The sequence below is a fragment of the Lontra canadensis genome, unplaced genomic scaffold (assembly GCF_010015895.1).
Source record: "Lontra canadensis isolate GAN:19392208 unplaced genomic scaffold, GSC_riverotter_1.0 scaffold49, whole genome shotgun sequence".
NCBI lineage: Eukaryota > Metazoa > Chordata > Mammalia > Carnivora > Mustelidae > Lontra > Lontra canadensis.
This window is the reverse complement of record NW_022631043.1, coordinates 9,669,503-9,681,048: the sequence shown is the minus strand read 5'-3', so window position 1 is coordinate 9,681,048 and position 11,546 is coordinate 9,669,503. Positions and strand designations below refer to the sequence as shown.

Below are 11,546 nucleotides of genomic sequence, written 5' to 3'. Positions count from 1 at the left end.
GGAACAGAATGGGATCTGCACCCCGGAGTCCGCTGGGGTCTTCAGGCTCCCCCTCGGGCCGCGCTGGTTCGGACTCGCACCCCCCACAGCTGGTATCGTTTTGTATGTTAGATAGACCTGAAGTTGGATCCTTTCAGTGTTTGGCTTCTTGCCCTCAACACGGGACACTCATCTGCTGTTTGGACTGTGATCGCCCTCATCCCGCCTTGTGGCGGACCCTTAGTTAACACATCCATTGTACTGTTGATGGGCAGGTTCTAGGTTTCTACTATGATAACTAGTCCTGCTATGGACTGTTCTTTAGGCCAGCACGTGCACCCATTTCTCCCAGGGCATCTGCGGGTCCCCGTGGTGGCACGTTCAGCTTCCGTAGACAGATTCTCAGCCAACTTCCCTTGTCTTCCCCTCTCCTTGCAAGCTGGCTCCCCACCCCAGCATCTTCCACTTGGGCACAGACCAGACAAGGCCTTGGCTTTTGGTGGGAAAGCGAACCCCAGGCCCCGGGCTCCAGTCCGGAAGGGCATGTGGGAAAGCCTGGGTGTGTTCGCTGCTCTATTACCTCTAGGGCTTGCTTTGTAGCCCTGTACACCGAGGTTCAGATCGGGCAGCCGTTGGCTGGTATCCGGAGGTGGAGCCGGCCAGGGGAGTCCTGGTGTCTGAGCTTGCTGAGTGGTCCCAGTGGAGCAGGAACTAAGCTTGCACATTCGGACAATGCATTCTTGTGAATCTTTGTTCCACAGCTTAGTGCACCATAAAAAGAGAGCCATTGTCAAGCCGCCTGTTTACTGGGTGGGAGTCAGCAATATGCAGGGCAAGTGGGCAGAGCGAATGTGGCTCAGAGGCTCCCTGGCCTGGGCCTGGCTGGGGCGGGTACTCCCCATGCCTTTAAACGCAAGGTGCTCCCCGTGCTCACAAGACCTGCCCCCTTCAACAGCAGGTGCTTTTGCTGGGTTTCCTGTGTTCGCTCATTCAAGGAATACTCAGCAGTCACCAACAGCATGTCAGGCACGGCATGAATCCGTGTTTCTGATTTCTCACCTGTCACTGGGGAAACTGAGGTTTCTTTCCCTCTCTTTTTAAAGATTTTACTTATTTGAGAGAGAGTGACCCAGGGAGAGAGCATAAGCAGGGGGAGGAAGCAGACTCCGCTGAACAGGGAGCCCGATGTGGGGCTCGATCCCAGGACCCCGACATCAGGACCTGAGCTGAAGGCAGAGGCTTATTCACTGAGCCACCCAGAAGCCCCAAAAGTGAGGTTTCAAGTTGTTGTTTTTGAGGGGCTGAGAGGGCCCGGTGTTCCCCCCGGCGGTGCATGGGAATCCTCGGGGGATGCCGGCTGGCTGCAGACTCCTGGGCTCCCCGGAGACGTAGAACGACAGACTCTGAATCTTCGAGGTCAGGGCCCTGGAGTCTGACTTCCGTGCTGAGGCCCCCGATGATGCCAGCACAAACCTGAAAACCTGGCCCTCGTGGGTTTCCAGGTCAGCGTGCAGATGGCACATTTGCGATCTGCTTGGACCTATAAAGAAAAATCCAAGATTCTGTCCACAGAAGCGTGAGGCCCAGCAAGTCCTCTCCCCGGGCGGTTTTGCAGAAGGTCAAAGTTTTGGCCTCTGAGCCTCAGACTAGGGTTTGCTGTGTGGTAAGATTTTTGCAAAACAGCTGTGTTTATCTGAACTTTAATTCCTGTTTTCAGGAGCTGGTGTTTCAGCGTTAGCACACGGGGCTGCTGTGCTCACAGACACACAGTGGCTCGCTCACAGCTGTCGCACTGGACACTCCGTACATGCATCGGGACCTCTGCGTGCCGTCGGACCTCTGGCTCTCGTGGCAGAGCAGCTCCAGGAACACTCCCTGGGGGACCCTCTGAATGGCAAACTTCACTGCATTTCATGGTTCACACCTTCCCTGATGGGCTAACCTCTCCACGGAAGGCGGGGGCAGGCTGGCAGGGCTCCAGTTTCCCTTCAAAAAGGGCAGCCAGGGAACACAAGAGCAACACAGAGGCAGCGCGGGTCATGGCTCGCGGCCACATGGGCCCCAACCTCTGGGTTTGAGTCTGGCCCTGGCCTTCACCGGCAACTTGACTTTTGGCAAGTTACGATGGGATCTGCCCGAGCCACAGCCTGCTGGATGGTAAAATGGGGAAAGACTGGAGCAGCTTCCTAGTGCTGCGGAGCTGAGGACCGTCCTGCTGCCAGGGCCCCGGCGCGGGTGAGCCGTCCCTGTGCAGGTGGCGGCACCCAGGACTCTGGGGGGCCCTGCTGCAGCTGTCCCTGGGTACGCTTCCCACCGGTGGGGGCCGGGGGGCAAAGTGATTGGTGCTTCGTCAGCCCCCCTCCCCACAGGTTCCTCAGGGACAGAGTACGGGGTTCCTCCCTGCAACCACGGGCCTGGTATCCTCTTGATGCAAAGAGCATGTGTGGGGAACTTACACGCTCTGATGTTTAAGGGTAAGGGGACCTCCTGTGCAGCCCAGGCTGGGGCTGGGGAGGCCCGGCTGAACGTGCCCCGCTGTGGGAGGGGGCACAGCGCCAGCTGAGGCTCGCTGCAGAGAGGTGAGCCCACCAGCTGGGAATTCTCAAAGTCCTGCAGACCCGGAAAAGTAAGATTCCTTCCGGCAGGGATGAGAACACGTGGTGGGGGAGGGGAGTAGGAGAGGTCGAATTAGAACTTCTCTCTCTACCCCACCCCACGTATTCCGGGAGAGGACAGGGTGCTGGGTTAGAGGAGAAGCAAGGGAGTGGGACAGGGGAGGGAAGGCTCTTGCTGAGGCCACAGGGACATGGGCTCCTAGTGCTCCGTGAGTGTTGAGCAAGGCACCTCGGCTCTGTGAGGCACGGGCCTCAAGAGGGGACTGAGCGCACGTACGGGAAACGGGCTCATCAACCGTCTAGCATTCGAAGGACTGAAGGTCAGACGTTCCTCTGGTTTCTAGCGTCGCCGGGGGGGCCGTCCGGGGCTCTCCGCACTCTGGAGGGGCTGCTTCTGAAGCGGGGCAAGTCTGTTCATTTCAGACAGACTCTGCCCAGGTTTAAAATACCAGAGAACCAACGTGACCGTTGTAACACTGATGGAGAAAGCTGGCTGCCCCTTTGCCTGAATTATCCCAGTAATTCCATTGGCCTGTCCCAGAACTATCCCGAGAGTCAGTGGTTTCCATGCCAAAGCCCGTTTTCCCGGCAGCGTGCTCTGTATTTATCTGGTCTAGGTGTATGGACAAGCACTGAAATCTCCCAGAGTTCTCGAAAGGAAACGGAAGGAAAGCCGAACACCCCCGAGTCTTCCACGCGGTCGCTTCAGGCGGCTTTCTACGTCCGCTCCTCCGGCCGGAACTTTGCAGTGCGACCAGGAACCATCCTAGCACAGCCTTGGGGGCCAGAACCACTCGTGTGGGCTCCGGACTTGGTCATACCAGCCCGTGGCACCTCCCACATGACAGTGAACACCCCTGAGCCCCGTTTTTGGGCTCTGTCAAGCGGAGAGGTGCATGCCTGTTTCTTGCTGTCTTGAGGGCAAGAAAAGATCATGTAGGCCCAGTGCCTGGCCCTGGGTCTCCTCCCCCCATGGCAGTGCTGGGAGCAGCAGCTACAGGAAAAGAAGGAAATGCCCAGCAGCCCGAGGGCTGGGCATCGTCCTCCCTCTTCATGTGGAGTGGGTGCATGGAGGTGGGAGTGGGAATGGGGGGACCCCCAAATGCTGAGCTCTTATGTTTTGTAAGCTGAGGGAAGTGATGGACATTTATGTATCCAGAGTGAGCTGGGACAGAGGAGCTGGACTGACCTCTGTTATCTACCCCCACTCCCCCCAAAGCCCAGCCAAGTGGAGTCTTGACTCTCTCCAAGGGGAATAGAGTGGACAACTCACAAAATGGCTTGATTTCAGATGTTTGGGATCAACTGAGAATAGGTTTATTTAAAAGCAATTTAAATATTAAAAAAAGTAGAAATTAACACATACAGTACTGAGAAATGGTCACATTAAATACATGTGAAACGACAAGCGTACTGATGTCTGCTGGTAACATCCTGATGAGAGTTTGGAATTTGCCTCGTGGCACTGCGGGCTTCCTACACGACGCGCAGAGGTTCTGGGCAATAAAAAAATAAATAGCAGTTGCTGTTCCACAGTAAAGTAAGACACAGACTATTTGCAGAATGTAACTTTCCCTTCTGGGGGAAAAAATAACTAATTAACTATTTTTTTTTTTGGTAAGGTTCCATACCTTCAAAATACTAGATCATGTACAAAACTGCAGATTTGCAGTGGCTCACTGAGTTGAAGAACAGTATCAGACTCACACTCGACCAAGATCCCCAAAGGCATTCCTACCTGGCTTTCCTATGTCCCACAGGAAGCTGGATTAGAGGGAACTCAAATTCCTCACGGAAAACAAAAACAAAACCAGAGGTGGGGGAGAAGGTATTAAAAAATGTGTTTGTGTAAGTGGTTTCAAAAGAAGAAAAAGAACAGACAATGACTCCATGTAATTTTAGACATCGAGGTTTTGAGTTTTTTAGAAAACCAGTTTATTTTGAGATCAGCTGAAAATACTGTAGGCCACAGAAACAAATAGTTCTTTAATGCAACTGAAAATGTGTACTTGAATGAACCAGGACTCTAGGTCACTTCGGATGGCGACTTCCTGTCCTGACACCAGTGCGGCCAGTAAGCGCTGCAGTCGCCCAGCCGCCTGCCACCACCACTCTCGCCTTCTGTGTGGGGCTCACGGGGTACCCCCCTGCCCAACCACCCCACCCTGGGCGGCAACTGCTTAAACTCACTTTCCAGGAACAGCTGAGAAGTTGTGTTGCAGGTCTGTCATGCAAGGTTTACTTATTAGGTGGTTATTCCAAGTTTTCGTAGTACTCACTTAAGCAGAACTAAATGGATACTCACTGAGCACGGAGACTCTATTAAGGACGGCTTTTCCTAGGGGTTCAGTGGGATGTTGTGCTTCTGTGAAATGAACCTTCCTCTCTTACTGCCGAGGTCATGGGCTTAGTAGGATTAGCTTTCTGTGTGGCGGCCCACAGAGCCGTGTAAGCAAACGTGACGCCAGAAGGCCCCGGGGGTCTTGGAATCAAGAGGGCAGCCCTGCTGACCAGGGAGGGCAGCTACCGTGTTCTTGGCAAAGTCTGGGGCTGGCGTTCTAGCGGTCAGACAGACAGACGGATGGGGCCCGGACAGGCGGACACGGAGGGACACCCGCTCACAGCGCCTGGCTGGGAACTGGCCTGACCATAACGTGTCCACGGCCCAGAGTGTGAGACTGGCAGGCTCGCCGGCGACGGGGGCAGAACCGGGAGCGCGGAGCAAGGAGAGGTGGCGTCAGCACCGGAATTCTGCGGCAGCGGAACGGCGTGAAGGGCCGACTTTCAAATTCCGTCATCTTCGGGAACCATCTTGTCACGCATTTGAACTGATCAAGGAAAAAACTAAGAAAATAATTTAAGTTGATGTGTTCGGGGCTTTAACACAGGCAAAGGACGCTAATCAGAAGAGGAGATGGAACTTCACGCTCTGAGAAAGCCGAATGACTGGTTAGAAACAGATATGGTTGCAATCTTATCATTTCTGCTTTAATGGCGATCAGGTTAAAAAATGTACAGTTCCACTTGTCCATACTATTCCTTTATAAAAGGCAGATTTCGGGTAAGCTTCTAAATGCATGCATAATGTAGAGGCTAGTGCTTCCTGGCGGTCCTCAGTTCCTGAAAGTTGAGCTTCTTCAGGTGTGTTCTAAGCTTTTGTCAAAAAAGTCGTGAAGGATATGTTATTTTTGCATAATGAGGTAATATCTCAGGGGCGGGCACTCCTCACCAGAAGACCATATACACCCACCTGGCCTAACCTGCATGAGGCTGCGGGGACCGGAAAATGCCACCAAAGGTGTCGGGCCGGCGAATATTTTGCTGAAGGAGTAACACTTACATTGGACAGAGCACTTCTCTGTAATAAACACCAACGTCGGTTTTTGCAGCTGTAAACTGTGTACACAGATAAACTACAGGCTGGTCTGTCCTGGAGCCAGAAGTCTCGCCTGGAGAACAGAACCCACCTCTTTGCTAATGCTGCGTTTGCAGTAACACAGCTGAGAACACTGCTGCGTTAGGAACACAGAGTCGATCCCCTGCCTTTCCACGGTTGTGGAGACACTCTTATCTGCGAAGCCAGCAGTTCCTAGATTCCTGGTTTTGTCTGCCTGCGGGGAAAGCAGCACAGAGGTGGGGGTGCTAGATGGCCAGGACGGCAGACCAGTAAGGCGCGCCGGGTCCCGGGGCCCCTAACAGTGGCGAGGGCAGACGCCCCCTGGGGATTTACAGCACACGCCGCAGCCCTCCTGCGGCGGCCCTTCCGGGAGTCTGTCGTTCTGTAACAGCAGCTATATACACACGTGGGCACGGGGTTACGTGGAGGCAGCGGTCTCGCATGACGATGTGGACAATCTTAATTAAGGTTCTGCTTTTTGCTAGTCGGACAGGATGTGAACAAAGGACACTGGAAAGACCCCCTTCCTTTCAGGCTGTCCTTCAATGTGCCCAATCTGTAGGGAGAAGAGAAAGTTGTCAGGCTGGAGGCAGCTAGCAGCTGCCCAGTGACAAGCCCCGGGGGTCACCGTCCCCGTGGACTTGGGGTGGAAGGCGCGGACCCTCCCCCGCCCTCTGGGGTCCACACAATCGCAGCAGAACAACTAACAACAGAAGGTGAAGGTGCGGCCCACGGCGCGCACATGCGGCCGCCCCGTGAGGGCGCCCTTCCCGGGACCCTCGTCGTATACCCGGGGTGTCCGTGGCCCGCCCCCAAACCAGGTGGAGAGCCTGCCCGTGGTCTGCCGCAGGCTGCAGACTCGAGCCCGTGCTCTTCGCCCAGGGCACAACTGCCTCTCCGCTGAGCGACCTCAGACAGGCCTGTGGGCCTCTTGTCTGGAAGACGGGGCTAAAATACCCTTTCCTCTCAGGCCTGTGGTGAGATCGCACAGTCACCAGTCACCCGGGTGGGAAGGGCTGCTCTGGACCGAGCTTGTTTTCTGGTTGCTGTGGGGGAAGGAGACAGTGAGGGCAACTCTACCGTCTGCTGCCCAAGCCTGTGCCACAGTCACCCGCGAGAACTTGCCAGTGATCTCAGTTAGACCAACACTCATTGCAGGAAAGAGAATCCCATCAAGAGCCTTCCACAGAACGAGCAGGACATGCACGCTGGCTTCAAATGACAAACGCAGAGAGAGGAGGGCGGCTGTAAGAGGTGGGCCAGGCCAGCTCTCATCTCCATCCACAAAACACCCGCGGCGCCCACGGCGGCTGGAGCAGGAGCTGCGGGCTAGCCTGGGCTGCTTCTTCCATCTCCCAGGTCTGTGACCTTGGGCCACCACTGGGCTACTGGACTCGCTCTTCTTATCTTGGGGGTGGAACGGACTGCAGACCTGGCTTCCCCGGCTCAGGGGGCCTCACTCAGTTGGTGTCCTGCACGTGAGCGGGTTTTGTGACTCGGAAGTCAGTGGTGGCATGGGCAGCATTGTTTTACGTCTGGCTTGGCAGATGTGCTGACGGCACACAGAACTCCCACTGAGGACGGTGCTAGAGGCACCAGTGAGAACTTTCCACTTACTCCCTCTGGGTCCTCTGCTATCGTCACCGGTTTCTTAGCAAAGGATCTGATCACTACCTGCTTATAATATCAACGTATCCCCAAATGAGTTCTTGGGACATCTTTGTGAGGCAGGGTTACTCCTGTCCCATTTCTGAGCAGGAAACAGGCTTATGGAAGGAACATGCCTTAGCCAAGGCCACAGAACGACTCAGGGACTTGCGCCGGGGTCTTCAGGGCCCATCTCTTTGTCATGACTCCAAGGTGGCTCTTGAGCAGGCTCCAGGCCAGGAGCAGGCCCAACCCTAACGGAAGAGGCAGGAAAGGCCACGGGGCCACCCCCAACACGTCCCTCCCCGAGAGAGAGAGAGAGAAAGAGGCCTCATCACTTCCTTTGGGGCACCCCTGCTTCAGCACCCTGCAAATTCCGGGCCAGTAGTTCTGTTCTCCCAAGCATCCCTGGCTTCCACGGACCAGAGGCTCAGGGCAGCCCCCTCCGGTCCTGACAACTGAAATTCCTCCCACACAGCCAGAGGTCCCTGGAGGGCAAAACTGCCCCTGCCTTTGGTCCAAGCAGAAACCCTATGGCTGTGACCAAGAGTCTGGAGACATTCTCCAGGCCCAAAGGTGCATGCACACCTGTACATGTGTGTACGTGTGTGTACGTGTACGTGTAAGTACATGCGCGTGTGTTTCTGGGCCAGTGCGGGCTCTGTGGGCTGCGCTATGACCCACAGGCCCCTTTGGGCTGGTGGCACACAGGCTGCCAAGGAAGCCGTGTCTCCACACCGATGCTGGGAGGCCCTCCGCCAGGAGAGAAGTCAGACCAGCACCCACGATGCCTCTGGCCTGCTGGCTGTCCCAGGAGCCTCACTCCGGACACAGACTGAACAGCACAGACCCATGGGGCCGCGCTTCTCATCACTGAGAATTTGCAAATGGCCACTGCGTGAGGACAACGAGGCCTTTCCTTCCAGACACCTGGGCAGCAGGTTTTAATGTAAAAGGGATTGTTACAGGTATTTTTCACTTACTCCTCTAAAATCAAGAGGAAGGTGTCACGCCCCACTTGACAAAGACAGAACCACAGGCTGGATGAAGGAGCCTGAGGCCGGCATGGAAGGGGGAGAGCACTCAGGCTCTGAGAGGATTCGGAGTCTTGACTGCCTGCTCCCAGCTGTGTCATGTGCTTAGCCCTCCCGAGCTCCTGTCTCACATCTGAAACGGCCAGAAATACCTGTGGCTCACAGGCTGTGGGAACACGAGGGTCCATCACATGCACACGTTAATTCTCCCGACCCCATTTCAAAGCCCCGCGGCTGTGGGTCTAGCATGACCGAGGTAAGGGAAGACCGCTGGCGAGGACGCTGGAGGGGCAGCGGGCGCCTGGCCGGGTACGTACCCACCACTCCTGGTCCTCCTCCCCTGTGACAACAATCACTTCCCCCTCCATGAAGGTGAGCTCATCGTCATTGTCCGCCTGGCAGTCGTAGATGGTCTTCACTCGTCTCACCTTGTTTTTCCCCTTCAAGACAGAAACGGGGCTTTAGTGGGAGAAAAGGACACACCGACCTTGGGCGCGTGATTTAACCTCACTGAGCCTCAATTTCTCCTGTCAAGGGGGAGGCCTGTCTGCCAGGAGCCCAGGAGCTGTGTGCTCCCTCTCTCTTCCCGAGCACTAGGATGGAGCCTGGCGTTCGGGAGGGCCCGCTGCCCATCATGTTCACAGGCAAACTGTGGGTGGGGATTGACATCCAGCCTCACCAAAGCCCCCGAGGCTCCCTGCCCTCCCCACCCCCAAGAGCAGCTTGCAGAGATGACAGCAGAGTCTAAAAATGGATTTGGGAAACATGATGTAAAGAGAAATGTGCAGCTTCTGCACACTGAATGCACAGCATAAACTAATTTCTCAGTCCCCTCGTGGAAGTACTAAGTCAGCACATGCCGGTTAAACAGGCCGTGGCCCTGGGCGGGAGGATCCCAGGCAGTTCCCTGAAATGTTCTAATTTGTGATCAGTTTTCACTTGTGCTTTTATCTGTTGGGACTGCTGGTTCTTTGCAAATAGGAAGATGGAAATAGAGAAATCCTCTTCTAAAGGTTTCTGGAGCTTAGCTCATTCAGTAATTAGTATTAAAAAAAAGTAAGCTGTGTCTCTCTGTGTTTTGGGTCAAGTGAGTTCTCTGTGTCCCGGTGTTTCCCTCAGTCCCCCTGCTCCTTTCTGCAGCCTGTCCTGGGCAGTGCTGGCTGGAGGGACCGCAGCTGTGCAAGGCCTAGTGGTCTCAGCTCGAAAGCCCACAGGGGCTCCTTGATCATGGGAGGATTTCATGAGGGCATAAAACCACCGTCAAGTGCAGAGCCTGAGCGGGCATCTTGCACAAGGCCATCTGGGGCGCCAGGACTCCACTCTCATGGCAATGCTGTTCTTATAATGAGCCACGGCAGAACTGTTGTGTGGAGTGGGGGGACTTTTGGTTCTCACTGACTGTGCTTCTCAGCCTCGGACACCAGGGCCCCTGCTGGGGTGCAGAAGACGGCAGGACCAACGACCACTAAATCCTCTGGCCCAGAGAAGTAAGTAATGGGCCCAGGTGCCGCAGCGAGCGCAGGTCATAAAGCCCGCCTGCTGGAGTCCAGCACCCACGTCCCTCGCCACAGGGCTCGGCTCTGCCGCACCGCGGAACCCCAGCTGGGGCACAGGGCCTCCCCCAGGTCTCGGAGTGTGGCAGAGTCTGCCACAGCCTCAGAACTGGCCTCTACCCACCGTGTTGATTTTCCTGGGCAGTGGTACAGGCGTCTCAGGCAGGGTGGGCGCGAGGTCATTAGCATCTTCGGACGCTTGCTTTTGGATGGCATCTCGGGACTGCACGTTTGGGGAGAGATCTGCCGGCTGTGACTTCTGGGTGGCGTCGGGGGGCTGCTGGGCCTTGGGGGACACCTCTCCAGTCTGGGACTTCGCCAGCAGGTCTCCCAGCTGTGGTTTGGGAGGCAGGTCCTTCATGTGTGGCTTGGGAGGTAAGTCTGCCAGCTGGGGCTTGGGGGGCAGGTCGCCCAGCTGGGGCTTGGGGGGCAGTTCTCCTGGCTTCGGTGGCAAATCTCCGATTTGGGGTTTGGGAGCCAGTTCTGTGGGCTTCGGTGGCAGGTCTCCGGGTGGTGGCTTTTGTGGTAACTCTGCCAACTGTGATGACTTCTGGAAGATCTCGGCTGGGATGTTGGCTTTGTCCAGGGAGAGGTGATGGCTGGTTTCTGTTTTCCTTAGTGCCACTGTGGGAAGCAAGCACAGAGAGGGAGGTCTCCAGAGGGGCCCCAAGGCAGGGAAGTGCTGCCCTCTCCTTTGGTCACCGGGAGGATGGGGACCGGCGGCAGTGGGGGTGTGTGTGTAGTGTGTGCCCGCTCCAGGGCAAGACCCAAGTGCACAGGTGTGCAGTGCCCGTTCTTAGAGGAAAAAAGCTGGAAGCCTGGAAGGTGTCCACATGACCATATGTGATTTCATGCCTCAGTTACCTAAGAACGGGATGTCCAAACTAATCCAGAACTAAAAAAGAAAAAAAAAAAAAGACTGGAATACAAACAGGTTATAGAAAATTAGACATATAGAGTTAGGTTTTCCACAAACTACCACCTAAACATAGCCACTTACTGTACTGTCCCGTACTTCCTTCTGGACTATTCCACACATTTTCCATAGACAGAACTGTGATCTGCTTTTATCTACATACTGCTTTAGAAAGCGTATTTGCCAGGTCAATAAAATTCCTCTAATGGCAGTAGATAATTTTTTAAAAGATTTTATTTATTCATAAGACAGCATGAGCAGGGGGAGGGGAGGAGAAGCAGGCTCCCCACTGAGCAGGGAGCCCAATGTGGGGCTCGATCCCAGGACCCTGAGATCATGACCTGAGCCAAAGCCAGACGCTTGACTGACTGAGCCACCCAGGCAGCCAGCAGTACATAATTTTTA

The 11,546-nt window shown here is 55.3% G+C and overlaps 1 protein-coding gene across 5 annotated transcripts in view; it reads right to left on the bottom strand.

Annotated features, from left to right (window-relative positions):
• Positions 1–6,343: 6,343 nt before the first annotated feature.
• The window catches only part of ASAP1 (ArfGAP with SH3 domain, ankyrin repeat and PH domain 1), a 348,495-nt gene continuing 343,292 nt past the window's right edge, over positions 6,344–11,546 (bottom strand). For all 5 annotated transcript variants that reach the window (XM_032873522.1, XM_032873524.1, XM_032873526.1 and 2 more), the window contains 3 exons: positions 10,350–10,849; positions 8,990–9,112; positions 6,344–6,547 (listed from right to left, as the gene is read on the bottom strand). In XM_032873522.1, coding sequence (XP_032729413.1) covers positions 6,473–6,547; positions 8,990–9,112; positions 10,350–10,849 — 698 coding nt within the window. In that variant the 3' untranslated portion in view covers positions 6,344–6,472. The remainder of the gene's footprint in view (positions 6,548–8,989; positions 9,113–10,349; positions 10,850–11,546) is intronic.